Here is a 16,819-nt window from a genome sequence, read left to right as displayed (position 1 = left end):
ACTGTGCAGTATGCACAACATGTTTTGGATTCTGCTTTTGGATTAACTAAGCCTATTAACCAAACCCCAAAATCAGCACATGCAAAAACGGCATAGGATAATCTTATTAATACCAATATTTTGCTTAACTTCTCTCTCAGACCCTGACAAAAGAAACGGACTGTGCCTGTTAACTGTGCTGCTTTCCCACCACTGAGCCCGGTGCGGTCTCAGCCAGTGGAATCTTGGCTATGTGAAGCCGACTGTTTCAGCCTCTTGGCTCTTTCCTGCAGCATGTGTCCCTTATTCACCCTTGTGGGACCTGGCAGGCTGTTAGGTCTACTCCCTACCACAGTAGGGAGTAGTTAGGGAATAACCATTATGTACAGTAACACAGGAAAGACACTGACCAGACATCTAGCATTAAAAAGTGCACAGGGAACTCATTGTCCACTTGTTGTTCAGCGGTTGTCAGAGTGGGCGGTCTAACTTCTTCAGTGGTTTCATGGTGTTCACAGCTAACTGAAGCATTGTTGAATTTGACAGTGTGTTTATGAAGCTTGCCACTGCGAGTTTCTAGGCATCGGTTGTGCGGTTTGGCCAGGAGTTGTTTTCTTACCATCTGTGTTAAAATGGGCATATGTAACCTTCACTACAAGCCCCTATTGTGCTGAAAGTTACCATTTTTTTGGCGGTGAGCTGTCAGTGTGAACGTTTTGAATGCTTTCCTGATTCAAATTTTTGTGTGATTTCAAATTGGTTGTGGGTGTGATTCTGGAGCCAACACACTTGTACCAAGTTTCCTACTTTCTTGAGAAAGAAAGTGAATTAATTCCACAGACTGCTTGATAATCAGAAATGCAAGAAATGTTTGCGTTTGTTTCTCTGTTTTAGATGTCAGTGGTGCACTACAGGGTGGTCCAAGTGAGGAAACTTTAGACTCAATTGACAAAAAATGTGGAATAATTTGATGGTTGAGACTACATGGTTCTCATCGCCAACCTCATTCACCAATAAATTATTTGGTTAATCCACATTTTTCTCAATTGAGTCTCACTTAGACCAACCCTTGTCAGTTTTGCATAGTGCACCTTTAACTGATGCCTAGGTGTTGTTTGAGAGTCAATAAAACTAGGCGTCAGCCCCACACATAAGTGAATATATTGAACTACTGGTCTTTCAGGCTTTTAATTGACAAGTCTTTTTTATGCAGGTTGAAAAATAATTGTGTGTGAACATGTGATGTTTCTTAGAGTCTTATTTAGCTTGACTTGACATAATCAGAATTATCTGATGGCTGCTCTTTCTGATCCCTTTGCCTCCCTCTCTACCACTGCTCTCCACTTGCCTGATATTCAGACTGAATGGCTGTTCAGTTTTCATCTTCATTATTTATAATGACTCCTGAGTAGATGGGACGAGGGAGACCGAACCAGAGGCTGCTGCCAGGCGAGCTCTCTCACATTTTTTCAGCTGGCTGGGTGGGCACAGAGGGACTGAAAGTGGGGGCATTGTCACTCTTTAGTGTTCATAGTGAGGTGCATATTGTTTTATATTGGATTGTGGAAGCTGGATGAAGTTTTCCACAACAGTGTTGAAGATCTCCATGGTTTATGATTTTAATGTGTTGTATTAGCTATCCAGGCTAGCAGGCCTGGTATTTGAGTTATTAAGCCCACTTAACAGCCAACCACTGAATTTGATATTAAATAACTGAACTTTAACATTAATCAGGAAGAAGAAACCCAATGGTTGACCATATTGGGAGTCAGTTCACTGCAGCCACAGTTCTGTAATAAAGTTAATAAGGAGGCTTATGTAGTACAAAGTATGGAGCAGAACTAGGGCATGTTTGGACATGTGGGTGATCAGAAGGAGAAAATGACAAGTTCATTTAAACCATCCTATCCGCTACAGTGTTCAAATACCATCATGTTCATTTTCAGGTCTATATCTTTTTCTTTAACAAGATTGAATTATACTTCATTGCTATAATTTACTGTTGATGGCCTACTCATTTTTCTTATGTTTGTCTTATGTTTCTTATGTTTTATTTCTTTATGTTTGAAATAAAGATGTCATTGTTTCTTTTTTCTTTAACCTTAGCAACAAAATTAAATGATAAACTATGTGCACATCAATGCAGGTGATGCAAAACATATTTTACTATTCACTTATACACGCTCATCTGGTACAGTTGAAAGCAGTGCTCTGCTGGTCTTTTACTTCCTACAGGATGGGATTGTTTTAAATAAAAATTCAGGGAATTGCCTCGTCCTGTCTACTGACAGTAAATGGGGGAAAAAAGGGGAGATCTCCTGTTCTAGGTTATAGCTCCTTTGCTTCAGGCAAGTTGGCAGCACACTTTTACCCCCACAGAGTCTTATTTCCATGCTTAGTTAATCAGTAGTGTGATAAGAGTGCTCTTGACTTTGGTTTCAGTTTGGAAAACCTTGAAATCGGAGTAACAGTGCTCTGTGTTTCATGTGAAGATTAGGTTTACGTTCATTTGCTGTCTAGTGCCTTATCTCCCTCTCTCCAGGCCTCACAGAGCTCATTGTGTTTTTGTTGTGACATGCAAAGTTAGCTGCTGGTTGTTGTTGGTGCTTCCAAGAGCCTTTAACTGTAGATAATGTATTCCAGGCAGTTTGTTCCTTGTCAGCAGGGTTTTTATACAACTACTGTGTAATATTATACATAATTTAATACCACTTGACACCTAAAAAAAATTGTCAAGTTGATGAGTGTACTTCTGTTTGTTCACAAGGACACACTTGCTATGTTAAGACATTACCATCAGCAGAGGAATACAGCAGCTAACATTTTCACTTGAGCATTACATCACTGCTCTTCCCTCACGTCTTCCATTCACTCCCTGTTGGGCCGACGCCCATCATTCACCTGGAGGCTCCTGTTTCTCCTCAGCCGTGGCCAGTTTTCTGTGGATGGCCAATTGTTGTAGCAGCAGTGGCAGGCTGGGGACACTGGGACCATTGTTGTGACTCTGGTTTCCACACAAGGGAGGGCCTGGATCCACAAAGGGCTGTTTCACACTGCGCTGCCAAACTGAGTTTATCTGGACTCTGCTAGCCTTTTTGCACACCATTTTGGTTGATAGTGAACTGTCAGGAACAGAGGAATGGTTTTACATGCAGATTATGGAAACAGCTGTTCAGGCAATGTAGCATGAAAAAGCTTGGGGAGTTGTATTTTTGCATGGTACCAGCACTAGCTATAGGGATGAAATTAACTTGTAGTACCAAAGGTTAAGCGTCCATAACATAGCATGATTGCCCTGACAGTGGTAATTCTTGAGATTCTTTTGATATTTTATTTTATTTATTTTTGGTGATATATTTGGTGACAAGCTGCTATTTGCTGTGGAGTTCTGCATTGCACTTACCAGGAATCACTTTACAGTCAAACAGTGTTGGCAGTAATGTGTTATTCCTTGTATTTTTTGTTGAAGTTTGAGTTTATGTCTGCACTTGTTTTTTCGTTCAACTTTGGTTGCTATCATTGGTCATGGTAACTACTCAGTTCTGCTTCTGTCTAACAAATGAGAACAAGCTCTCTCGCTTCTCCTAGAAATATGAAAATCATCACTTCTTGTGTATCAGAATTTTCTTTTTTCTAGGCGTCAGGTATTTAGAACAGCAGATATGAACTTTTATGAACTGGGTAGGGTAGCGAAACAAACATTAATTTATGTAAAAATGTTGTAGACTTTAATTTTAACCATGTTTCTGTAATTTGACCTCGAGGACGTAATCACTGAAAACACAGTAATGTGTATAGTTCTGGCATCATGGTTCATTACCAGTGTAAATGCCTTATTTGCAGTGGTTCTCAACCATGTGCCATTGGAGGCCCAAAAGCATGCAGGTTTTCGTTCCAACAAATCATTACAACATGTGGTTTTACTGGTTTTCATTTCGTCAGTGAGAGAGTAGAAACGTCATGTTACGTCAGCTGATGTAGTGATTGGCACAATGAGGACCAGTGTTTTATCTGGTGAAATCTTTCTCTCATTGTCTCTGTCTGCTGCTTCCCATTTCTTCTTTTTCTACTGCTGCATAGTGGAGGCTTGAGTATTGCCTCTACTGGGGTTTCAGTTCCCACTAGGGCAGTCCATGTTAAAAATGTATGCACTTGTGATACTTTCAAGTGCTTCGGTTAAAAGTATTCACCAGATGCATCAACTTATTTCTCTGTTACTGCAAAAAACAAACAAAACAATTCACCCACATTTACGATCTTAGCTTGCAGTACCAAAATGGGAGCAAGGAAAAAAAAAGCATAAGTGGAACTTGAATGTTATTTTCTAAAGACTAAATTGTGTCTCATGTTTTAATCTTCACAACTTTGCATTTTTGCTCCACAACCTCTGACTTGGAGGTTTCAGTCTGACTGTAACTATATGGCTGCTTAAGAAATTGGTCTACAGCCACAGGTGCTTGCATGAATAATCAAGAATGTATCATTAATATGTTAATTTCAAGTAATCTTCCTCTTGTCTCTCAGGTAGTGAAGATCCTCGAGAAACATGACCCTCTGCGCAGCAGCTCCACCCTGCCCTCCCTGGGTGTCATCAGCCTCAGCACCGGCTCTGGTGGCCTCCGTTTTGGCCCCATCCCTGGCGACGAGGCAAGTGCTGTGCAGAACTACGTGGAGCACATGCTCTTCCTACTCATGGAGGAGGAGAGTGGCCAGGCCGGGGCCATGGGCCCCATCCTGGAGTTTGTGGTGATGGAGAACGTGATGGAGCGCCTCTTTGTGTGGAGCCTCCGCAGAGAGTTCACAGACGACATGAAGTTGGAGCAGCTGAAGATGTATGAGATGCTGGTGGGCCAAGCGCGCCAGCCGCTGCTGCACCACAAGCCCATCCTGCGGCCACTCATGATGCTGCTGTCGTCGTGTTCAGGTACAGCGGCGCCAGAGGTGGAGGCTGAGCTGGTGCTGCTGCTCAACCAGCTGTGCTGCGTCCTGGCCAAGGACCCCTCGGTTCTGGAGCTTTTCTTCCACACCAGCGAGGACCAGGGAGCAGCAAACTTCCTCATCTTCTCCCTGCTCATCCCCTTCATCCACCGGGAGGGCACAGTGGGTCAGCAAGCCAGAGATGCCTTGCTACTCATCATGTCGTTGTCTGCTGAGAACCAGCGAGTGGCCAAACACATTGCAGAGAACACCTACTTCTGTCCGGTCAGTCCACACAGACAATGAATTAGTCTTCTCTCTTTGTTTTCCTTTCGCTCACTCACTGCATTTTTGTGTCTGTGGCTCTTTATTTCCCAGATTCAGTCCTTTTCTTTTCCCCTCTCTTACCGATTGTATGTAGAATGTTTTGAGTTAATATCTTTGGTGATCGGTACAACAGAGCATCTATAATCCATGGCTTCTCTCTAAACCTGGGTAGGTGTATCAGGCCAAAATTATGCAGATGTATTCACTGAAACACAAGAAAAGAGGCGGAATCACCTCTGTTGGATGCCTCGTATTCATTTCCCTTCTGCTGTGAGCTAATTCTGTTTACACAAGATCGTCTAAATACTGCTGTAGACAAAATGCTCCAACGTAGTGTTTGATGCTGGTTTAACAAGAGGAATTTAATCTGAATTTAACAGGTTTCATTCACTGGCAGTCAGGATTTGCATGATAACCCTACGCGTTTATGCATCAGTGCTGTGCTAATGATAAGACCATCATACAGGCTGTAAGATAAGAGGAATATAACCGTATGTTATAGTTGCATTACACTGAACTGCCACTAGCTGTAGATTCTGTTGACATCTTACTACGTCAGAACATAATTACAATGTGCTCTTTATCTTCATATCCCATACATCTTAATTTACCCATGACGCTTTTTCAGCACTACCCTGCTTTATATTCATAAAATTACATATATTTACATCTGGGGCTAGCCAATCATAGCCTTTTGCTGTTGGCGATGGAGCCATTCCACCAGAACAATTAGGTGTTAACTGCCTTGCTCAAGAGTATCTTGATGGCAGTTGTTGAGGGGGCAGAGAAGGATATTTAATGGTTAATATAAATAACACCAACATAGCTTTCATCGTTTCATCGAAGAGGGAGTGGGAGGGAAATATGATGAGGAGGGAAAGACTGTGTTGCTCAAATATTCATAAAGGTCTCAGAGCTGACCTATAGGAGGCATGAATCCATATGTACGCTATCTTAATGTGAGAGCGGGGGGGAGGAATAGGCAAGCTGAAATGTAGGCTGCTTTACTGGCAAGCTTACGTCTACAGTGCATAACCTTGGAAGGAAGACATAATTTAGAAAATCATGCTGTGTTGTAGGTCAGAGGCAGTACATCAGTGGCACATAAGCCTATTATAACTCCAAATATTGCATATGCATGTACTCATGATATTGTAACTCAGTGTTATAAATCCACAGCACAAAGCCAAAGGCAAACCTGACAGCTGAAAAGCCCTGAATATATCATTTATGCCGACATACACTACTATATATATTAATGTTTAATGAAGCCCATACGTTCTCTGTATAATTACACTACGTCGCGGTAATTTTCATCATGCTGCACACCAGATGATGCCAAAGTTTGCAGCACAGTTCACCCATTTTTAACATGGCACTGAGTAAACAACACTTACAGGATCATATACAGGCTCAGTCTTTTCCATAGTGCAGTTTTGCTCAGGAAGGTACCTGCCTAATAAATATTAATGCAAATTACCACAGGACTGTAGCACCTCTGCCTGTAACAGAGACAAATCATGGCCAGAGAGCTCAACTCTTACATAAACTGCTGGTGTATGTGTGGATTATCAGCATCACAGACAACTGAATAAAGATAAGGGACATGCTATCACTTCCTAATGGAACAGATGTGAACAGATGGCCTCCCTCCCACATAATAATAAGTATCCCCACCTGAGCCAGTGACATTTTGTAGCATTATGTAACAGCTTATTTGGTGCAAATGGTTGTTCTGCTGCCTGACCCGGCATGTGGGCTCTCCCCTAGGTGCTGGCCACGGGGCTGAGCGGCCTGTACTCCTCCCTGCCCACCAAACTGGAGGTGCCCAACGAGGAGTGGCACTGTCTCCACAGGGAGGACTGGCTGCAGATGCCGGCCCTCGTCCAGTTTCTCAACTCGCTGGAATTCTGCAACGCAGTTATTCAGGTGAAAAGGCAGACACGCTCAAAATATGTTCTCACACAGTCACGGCTTTCATCTTGTACTGGACAATACTCTTTGTTGACCTTTCTTCCCAGGTGGCCCATGTTGACATCAGAGACCAGCTTGTTAGCTACATCTACAATGGTTTCCTAGTGCCTGTCCTCGCACCAGCTCTCCACAAGGTTGGTAGTCATCCTCGTCTTCACCTGCATTCTCCTTATCAGGATCATTCTAAGAAACTGAATTAAAATACTGCATGTTAAGTTGTACTTTAGCTATGTAGCATTGAACAATATGGGCACAGAGAATGTTAATTCTGTGATGCTACAGATCCATAATTGGCTTGATAGTTATATTTTATAAAATGCAGTTTTAAGTTAATGTGACTAATTAAAGCTGCAATAGTTAAAATTGCTGAGAGTCAATTTAAAAGTGAGGACTGTTTAAACTCAGCTGACAAGATACATGGCATCATCCACCAATAACATGCGTGTTTGTTTCAGGCTTTTGTCAGTTGAATCGAAATGTTTCTCATTTTCATTATTTAAGTTATTTCATCTTTAACGTCCCAAAGCCTGACTATACATATTATCTACACACAGATAATTCCCTGGTGTGTTCTTTTTTTTACACAAATGCACACCTACATTTTCCTGACTAATGATTTATCCCCCGGTGCAGCTGACTATAGAAGAGGTGATGACCACCACGGCGTACCTGGACCTCTTCCTGAGGAGTGTGTCTGAGCCAGCCCTGCTGCAGACCTTCCTGTCCTTCATTCTCCTCCATCGACATGAGAGTGTCCACATCTTAGATACACTGGTCAGCCGCATCAACACCCCCTTCCAGGTAGAGGAGGACCCACACTCACAGCCAGAAAGACAGACATGAAAGCTGCCTCTTTCTCTCTCTCTCTCTCTCTCCCTCGATAATCCACACGCACACACACACATACACACTGCAAAAAGTTATCTCTGGAGCAATTTCAGAGATTTGAAAACTGCCCCAGAGGCATTGGGTCCCATGGTAATATTTCAAATGTCAGCACCAAAGCTAGCAGATTGTTGCCATGGTGATGTGCAGCTGCTTATCATGTTAGCAATGGCAACTGATACGTGAGGCCTTTCAGCATTGTGAGAATAGGCCTGTATGTTGAAAAATGTCTTGTTTAAAAAGTTTAAAAGAACTGAAAAGCATCATTAGCATCGTTGAATAACATGTTCTTTTCTGTTGAAATGCCTCAAGGTGTTCCCTCCAATATTTACTGAAAACAGTCTGCTTGTTACATATGCAACACGCTCAATGCCTTCCATTCATATGCTTGATTTTAAGCCAGCTAAAACACTGTCAGACACGCAAATATTCCACATTTCAACCATTTGTGTACTGATTTCTTCTTTTAGTTATTCCCTTTGATGTTTGATAGCTTAAAAACCTTTTTTAGGAAAACTATTGAGGCATTGTGCAGTGTGAGATGCCAATTTTTAGTGGTAGCAGTGAGTTTTTGGCCAAAGAAAACTGTCTTAACTTTAAAATATGATATAATGTTCAAATGTCTTACCCTTTAATGCTCCCTATGCTAGCTCAAGCAGAAATGGCTGTAACACTGGAGACAAAACATCCTGAGTAATGCCACTTGTCACGCTTGTTAGACTTGAATCATTTTGTTGTGTCACATAAAGCACTTAAAACTGTTTCTCTGTCATCCTCGGTGCTTCATTGTGTCTTTTCTCTCGCTGTTCCAGCTGGGCACAGTGTCACTGGCGCTATTCCGCACTCTCATCGGCTTATACTGTGAAGATGTGATGCTGCAGCTCATATTGAGGTGAGTAGCACACTCATATACACACACACACACACACACACACACACACACACACACACACACACTGACTTGTCTCGGTTGTGAAGCATGGTAAATCTAATTGGTTTGATGAGCTTTTACTCTCTACCCCCGACAGTGCAGTCTTGTGTTGCCATCTGTCTCCATCCCCCTTGTCTTCATCCCCTTACCACCCACTGGGATTCCTAACAGGATCCACTCCCATCTGTCTCCCCAGGTACCTGATCCCCTGTAATCACATGATGTTGAGTCAGAGGCGGGTGGTGAGGGAGAGGGACTGCTACTCTGTGTCAGCGGCTAAGATCCTGGCACTAACGCCGTCCTGCTGCTCGCCTGAACACAGCCCCCCGCCCCTCCGACAGCTGGACTCCATCCTGTGGTCCAAGGGTGGGGAGAGTCCTAACAACACTAGCACCACTGGTAAGAGGAAATTGACATTAAACGGTATATGATGTTGATGTAGTATAAACGGGGCATAATTAAGGCATTTTATTGTGCGTTGAAAAGTGTAGAGCATCAGGGTGACGTAGTGGGTAGGGAGGCTTTCAAGCCTGGTGTCAGCAGGCATTGGCCCTTCTGAGATGTCCTTGTGCAAGACACTGAACCCCTACCAGCTCCAGGGGATAACAGCAATAGAAAATTTATATTATCACTCGTTGAAAACGATGAGTCCTTTGAATTTTACAAAGGTATCTGCTGCAGATTAGTCAAAATCAATTAAGACTTTGGATCCAGAATTCTAATCTGCGTCGCTTTCCACTCTTGGCAGTATTTAAGACCGCTTTAATTAGCGTAATGCTGCTTGTAGATCATCTGCAAGACACATTGAGCAAATTTGACTATTCATATCATTGAGTGGCTTTTTGCTCCAACCTCATTAATAGTAGTGCGCAGTAAAAACAAACTGAACAGAAACAGAGGAGAAATGGAAAGCATGATTATGCCACTTACTGAGCTGATTAATGAGCACTATGCAACATAATAGACAGAAAACAAGCGTTACACAAAAAAATGTAATCTTTCATTAGCATAAAATTGGCTTATATTTACCAGAATCTACTCAGATGTTGTTTTGAATACAGCACCCTGCAAGGTCTTCATTTACACTGATGTTAACATATCAGGGATGATTAGGAGTATTTTGTCAAATAGTGCAATCTCCTGTTGTTTATATCTGTTAAATCACTTTACCCCCTGTAGTTACTTGTCAAACTCATTAGTTCTGTGCCATGCTGAGGCACTGCATGCCAGAACTCATCGACATTTCTTGTCTGTTTTTCCAGAGGAAAAGGAGGGCTACTTAGAGGAGGATGACTCAGGTAACTCCTGTGTCATCGGGTCAGAAATCTACCTGGATGTCAGTTACCTTCATTACCTCTACGATGCCCGTCTGGGTATCAGCAGCTGCATGCGCGCCTGCCAAGTTTGGTCAGCTCCATATGATGGTGAGAGCCCCCCTCCTGAAGAGTACCAGCCCGGTGTTTTGGAGGAATTAGGGCTTAAAGCTAGGCAAGCCCCGATGGTGTCCAAGAGACTTCCACAGCTGCAGCTTCAGCACCCTCGACCCCGCCCGCCCCAGAAGACAGAGCCGCCCCCTGCTCATCAGCTAGAGCTGGAGTGGGATGATACTTACGATGCTTGCCCCATGCAGGCTACCGAGGCTGCCGCTGAAAGCAAACCTCCACAGCCGCCTCCTGCTGCACCTCCCAAGCACATTCAGGAGATGAGGAGAACAGCCATTATGTTGGTCAAAGGTTCCTATATTGAGGAGTCTGACTTCCAGGATGACGTCATGGTGTATAATCTTGTTGCCAAGAAAGACACCACGGATGGTGAACATAGCAAGCACAAATTCAATGGGACAGAATCAGAGGAAACTCAGTCAGACTTGCCAGAGGCTCTCCAAAAAAACAGGCTTAGTCTAACTCTTCCATCCACTGTGGATGACAATGGCAAGAACAGTTCAGATTTTAAGGCTAAAGGTCAAACAGATTGTAATTCTAACGTCCAGAACATCGACGCTACTGAGGCAGGTGATGATCTCTTGGCCCAGTACGAGGAGCTGATACGTACATGGAATACCGAAGCAAGTGGAAGTCCGGTCAAAGCTGACAAAGAGTTCAAGAACCCCATCACACACATGGACGAGGAGGAGGAGGAAGAGATGGACTTTAGCTCCTTCTCTGCAGAAACACCAGAGCCAGAGAAAATACACTCACCGTTTGGGACCAAGCTCCTCAGTGGGAGTAGAAGCCATTCAGTGCCTTTTACAGGTAAGAGGAGTGAAATTGCAGCCTAATTATTTAACAAAAATAGTATTGTGTTGGTGCTCTGTTGTGGAAGTTAACTGCGATGTCTACAGCATACCAACAATCAGTTGTTCATTACCATTTCATTTCTTCATCCTGTAGGTCCATTTGTCAGTGTGCTGTTGTCTCGTCTGGAGAACATGTTAGACAACTCGCTCCATGTCAACTTGTTGCTGACTGGCATCCTGGCCCAGCTGGCAGCTTACCCTCAGCCTCTGCTCCGCTCCTTCCTCCTTAACACCAACATGGTCTTCCAGCCCAGCGTTCGCTCCCTATATCAGGTATTATCAAAATCACAATATGGCCAAATGCAATATCCAAATCACAGGAGCTGCAATTTTTAGATAAAGGTAAAATGTGCAACAAACTATTGTTGTAAAGAAAGTATTATGGTGCTACAGAGATGACTGTCCTATGATTCATATTCTCCAGACGTTTGTTTTGTACAGATCATTTTATTAGTTGTTTCAGTGGAAGTGAAAATTATTTTGATGGCATGACATGAAAATGATTAAAGTGATCCAAAAATTGTCGATTCCACTAAAATCATGAATCATAACTCAATTGCAATATGTGTCAAAATTATAGCAATATGAGTTGTTCCATATCAGTAAGCCCTCTACTGTAACATTTATGTGTGAGTAAGGGGGCGTGTGTCTTTCATGCCTTTTTACCATGCAAATTTTCAGAGGCTGAAAGGGACAGTGATATGCAGATGATAAGTAATGGTTGCCTTGGTCATGCTGGAGCAGTTTAATTATCACTTTTATGATTGCAGTCGTTTCCTTTTTATATGTCGGTGTCCAGGTCCTAGCCTCAGTGAAGAACCAGATAGAGCAACTGGCTGCAACCAGGAGGGATTTTCCACAGATGATCACGGCCGCTCAGCACTGGCTCTTAGCCAGGGAGACCTCCTTCACAGCAGCAGGTGACAATATGCCCAGATTGAGGATTTTCCCTTTTCATGCCAGTTAGATATATTGCATGCTTAGATTTTCAAGATTCTTCTTACTGCAACATTAATGCTTGCCTTTCTCTGAGAGTTTTGTTAATCATCATTCCTTATCTGCAAAACATCTGCAAAAGATGATTTGGTTTTACTTTAAGGGTTACCAATATACCCTGTACTCAACTCAGTGGTGTTTGGTGTTAAACGAATCATTGAAACCGGATATTGTTGTTTCCTGCTATAAACATAGTATATTTCTTATTTAACAGCTGGGTCAGGGGTAGAGGCACTGGCCTGAAGCGGTTTTTGTGATGTTTTTTGTAAGAGTCAGGCACATATTTTGATGTCTTACTAATAATTAGAAAATAAATTCAGGGTTGGCTTTGACTCCCTCAGTCTCACTATCAAACAGTGCAAGTTTAAAGCAGAATCTATATTCAGTATTAGATTTGTTTTGGTTTCTATTAGGACAAGAATAAATTCTACTTGATCTTGTTTAGGCATGTGGCATTGCAGTGGAGAAATAACCTCAGCTGAGCCCTGAAGTTTTAGTTATATTTCTCAACTAGATTCCCAGCGGTTTCAGACTTGTACAAGTTACAAAAAAACGTATATCGGAAGAATGTTTGTGCATAGATAAGAGACTGACTTTACAAAGATTGGGATTTTAAAGGGAATTTTCAAGTTGGTTTAATAGAGCTTTGTGCTTTCTTGTATGGGTGCTGAGACTTTACATTTTGCTCAGTGCTTGAAATTATTTATTAATGTAGATGTAATTAACAGTAATTGTATATGATGTATTATGATTACAAATCTTTCAAATTTACACCCCATATGCGTAGCATCTGGCTTTTTTTTTTTTTTTTGTCTTTTTAGCTAATTAATCCTCATGTTTCTCAGACAAAAACAGTCGAGGTCACAGAGGGTCCACCCATGGGGAAGCGGAAAGGTTCCTGAGGAGTTCACCTCCACCGCAGCCCAAAACCATCTCTCTAGCTCGGACAGACGTCTTTGCAACCGTCCTCTTCACAGAGTTCCTGAAAGAGCTGGCAGCCATAGCACAAGAACACTCCATCTTATCATACATTCCTATGGAAGAGTAATTGTGTCCCAACAGGACTCTGTTATGCATCCGTTTTAACTCTGAAAGATTTTAAAATATTCTCTAAGATGTTTTTTTTTTTTCTATTTTCTGTATATCGTGTTTCTAGCACTACTTGATGAAGAATAAACCTCATAGATCAACTGATTTCTATTAACTGTTTTGAGCTAGTTTTTAAAATGATAAGAGAGAAAATATATTTTTCCAGACAAAGATAATCAACGGGCCTTAGTGCAGTACATATAATATCCTAATTTCTTTTTGAATTTCATCACTCTTTATAGGCTTGTTTTATGTAGTAATATTTTAACGTGCAACCGAGGACGAGGTACAAATCTGCAACTTGAAAATTGTGACCTACTTGCTGATCTTTGTGGGAGATGACCAGCTGAAAATGCGAATAATGTCCAGCTCCAGGTCCATCAACCAAAGACTGAATAGGCACAGTATCTCTCTCACACACAGGAACTTTTCTAAATCATCAGCCCTTATCTGCTCATGTCTTTCCTTAGAGCTTTTATACAACACTCACGAACACCAGGGTGCTGCCCTTGTTCTGAATGTCTTCAACCAGCTGTAACTACGATGTCCACCACTCAGTGTGGTTGCGTAACACTACTCAGGTGGCCTTTGAATGTTGTTGCCTCGCTGCCATAGGATTGCATACGCAGTTTAGTGCGATGTGGAGCCTGCGTTTCCCATGTTGCTTTGAGAAGGCGAGCCTGTAAATCACATCAAACTCCCTAATTTCATTTTAACTGTGTTTGAGTGTTTGGGTCACAGTAAATATCCACAGAAACACATCCAACATTACACTTTATTCTCATGTTTTCATGCACACCTATCTGTTAAATTACACTTTTTTTTCATCTTTGTGCAAAACAGGTCAACTCTTGTGTCTTAAAACATTCACAAAATGCGGTTTCCACAAACTTACTCTCTGTTAAACACATACTTGTTTCAACATTTTTTTTTTTTTTTTTTTTGATGGCTCTGGATGGTACATCAGGAGTCATTTAGCACATATCTGTTGTCACTATTTCCTCAAAAGCCTTCGATTCAATGATTTTTCCCACAATGCAAAAGTGACTCACATTCACGGGCTCCACATCCTGTTCATATCTGTACAAACTGACACAGACGGGATTATTCATGCTGTCTGTTTTGCCTTACTTTAGTCCTGCTTTATAGCCTATATTCTTGTAAGAAAAAAAATGTTTCAAGGCGGTAGCACACTATGCAAATAATTGTTCGGGTATGATTAAGTAATGCATATTTTTTGAGTGGGAAGGGGTATTTATGCTTTTTATGTTTGTTGTTTTTTTGGAGACTGAGTTCCTATTGCCATTTTTTTTTTTTCAAAAAGGTTATACTAAAGAGTTTATGGTTTGTTATCACTGTCCTCTGTTTAGGGAATGCTTAGGACTTTGTATATTTTGTTTAGGCTGTGATAAATTTAAAATATCACTGTTGGCAGAGTTATAGTTTCGCATCTTGAAAAACAGCTCATACCATAGCAAAAACGTTGTAAACTGCCTTTATTTTAGTTCACATATTGGACATGGGTTTTATTCGCTATAGTTATTAAATGAGATCTTTTGTTACAAAGCATGCCTCTACTAAATTAATTTACAAAGACAGAAATTCTTGTAAATTTGGTGCCTGAATTTGGATATTACTTCACAATTTTGCCTCATTCTTGAATGGATTTACACAGGAGGAAAAAAAAAACAGATTCAGTTGTGTAGTTTGTGAGATACTATAGTTTTTGCTTTAAGGTCAGTGATATTTCAACTTAAACTAAGGCTGTAGTGACTGGCCTGATGTTTATACTGAAACTATCAAGTGTTGGCTCATTTCAGTCGATCTTGTCAACATCTGGGCCCTTCCTGCCACTCTAATCTGACAAAGTGGATTATATTGTTTCTCAATAAGTGACAGGAAAATACAGTGGTAGGGCTTCAAATAAAAATCAGTCACCATCCATCCACCTCTAGATAAAGAGATGTGGGCAGTGCAGCTGGGACATTTGTCAAGAAAATTGACAAAATATGACTAAATTTTCAAAGAAAAACTGTTACAAAATTCTTGTTAGAGCCTACGTTTTAACTCAAGATGTGATGTTATGTGATAAGTAATCATTATCCAAACAAATGAGGTGATTACTTTCTCAAGGATTATTTTTCTATTTCTTTGAATTTTATACTCTTTGAGCTAATGAGCTTCTTGTAGTAGATCTCACAAAATTGTAATTTCAGTTATTTTGCAGTAAATACAAGGCAACTATGCATCTGTCAGCCTTGCCAGGCAGACTATTTTGTGATATGATTAATGTGATCATTTCGTAACATAGTCTGGCTCGAAGGCCTAATATTGTGTTTAGCTTAAAGTTTAGATTTGGATCATATTTATATTTTTTTGTTCCTGTGTAAATCCAGCCAATTTCTTCTCCATGCTATGGAAGTATGCCGTAAAGTCTTTGTGTTGTAACACAAAAATGGACAGAAAGATATTTTTATGTATTGATGCCATTTTCAAAATTGTCGATCATGTCTTTCTGTTTTATAAAAGAATGTTTCAGAGCACTTTATCAGCCTTTTCATACTACAGTGCCGCTCTGCACTAAATCGTGCTGGGCCAGGCTGGCATAGCCATGCTCCCAGCACACACTCAGTCTGTGTCACCCCTCCAGCACAGCACAACCATTATTGTTTTAGCACAGTGGTATGAAACAGGTATTGCAAGTTGGCAACCAAATTTTTAGACCAGTTTATGTCTCAATAGGTTCTTATTCCAAAGATAACGGTGCATCCTCTCTGACACCATTTAGACTCAGTTTTCTGTCCAAGATGTGTCCTGGTTGCTGTTTTTGCTCATCTTGTTTGTTTCTGGTGTCTGAGACATAAAGGCATGCCTCTCTCAATAAAGAGAACTCCTGTCAAATGACATTGTATAGTTATTTTGTCCTCAGTGTGCTCTTACAGGTAGAAAACAAGCTGTCAATTCACAGTTTTCATTGTTCTAAATAGTTTTAAAAAGGGATTCTCACTGTCACCATTTCAGGATCCCTTGGTCCTGGTTCTGCAGCTCTTGGGCTTAAAAACCTCTTTCAAACCTTACAGGATAAACCCCAAAATGCATGGCTGTCAAGCCAAAAACGAAGCGATGTGACCCAACAGGTTCCCATCCGACAGCAGCAATATATTCTTTCCTTTTACCTGGGGGTGGTTTGAGGCTGTTTGCTCTGTGGACACCAGTGCCCTCATTTAGCAAACAATTCCTTTCCTGACAGCCATTCCCCAAGAGAGATTTTTTTGTTCAAAACTAGGTCTTGTTGGGCACAAATACATGAGCAGAGAGGCACTGTCTGTTTACAAACTGAGGAGCAAGTGGCTGTTAATGCATCATGTACCTCTGTTATTGGTCAGGCCAGGTTCAATACAGTTGTTTCCAAGAGATGCAAAGAA

At 41.4% G+C, this 16,819-nt stretch overlaps 1 protein-coding gene across 1 annotated transcript in view; it reads left to right on the top strand.

Annotated features, from left to right (window-relative positions):
* Positions 1 to 16,298, top strand: part of fhip1aa (FHF complex subunit HOOK interacting protein 1Aa) — a 29,605-nt gene extending 13,307 nt beyond the window's left edge. The window contains exons 3-12 of the mRNA XM_030048772.1: positions 4,504 to 5,181; positions 6,994 to 7,152; positions 7,245 to 7,331; positions 7,831 to 7,998; positions 8,895 to 8,974; positions 9,210 to 9,412; positions 10,276 to 11,265; positions 11,404 to 11,582; positions 12,109 to 12,229; positions 13,151 to 16,298. Coding sequence (XP_029904632.1) covers positions 4,504 to 5,181; positions 6,994 to 7,152; positions 7,245 to 7,331; positions 7,831 to 7,998; positions 8,895 to 8,974; positions 9,210 to 9,412; positions 10,276 to 11,265; positions 11,404 to 11,582; positions 12,109 to 12,229; positions 13,151 to 13,353 — 2,868 coding nt within the window. The 3' untranslated portion in view covers positions 13,354 to 16,298. The remainder of the gene's footprint in view (positions 1 to 4,503; positions 5,182 to 6,993; positions 7,153 to 7,244; positions 7,332 to 7,830; positions 7,999 to 8,894; positions 8,975 to 9,209; positions 9,413 to 10,275; positions 11,266 to 11,403; positions 11,583 to 12,108; positions 12,230 to 13,150) is intronic.
* The last annotated feature ends 521 nt before the right edge of the window (positions 16,299 to 16,819 follow it).

Source organism: Myripristis murdjan, chromosome 1 (genome assembly GCF_902150065.1).
Source record: "Myripristis murdjan chromosome 1, fMyrMur1.1, whole genome shotgun sequence".
Classification (NCBI taxonomy): domain Eukaryota; kingdom Metazoa; phylum Chordata; class Actinopteri; order Holocentriformes; family Holocentridae; genus Myripristis; species Myripristis murdjan.
Note: the sequence above shows the minus strand (reverse complement) of the source record. Positions and strands in the feature narration are given on the sequence as shown.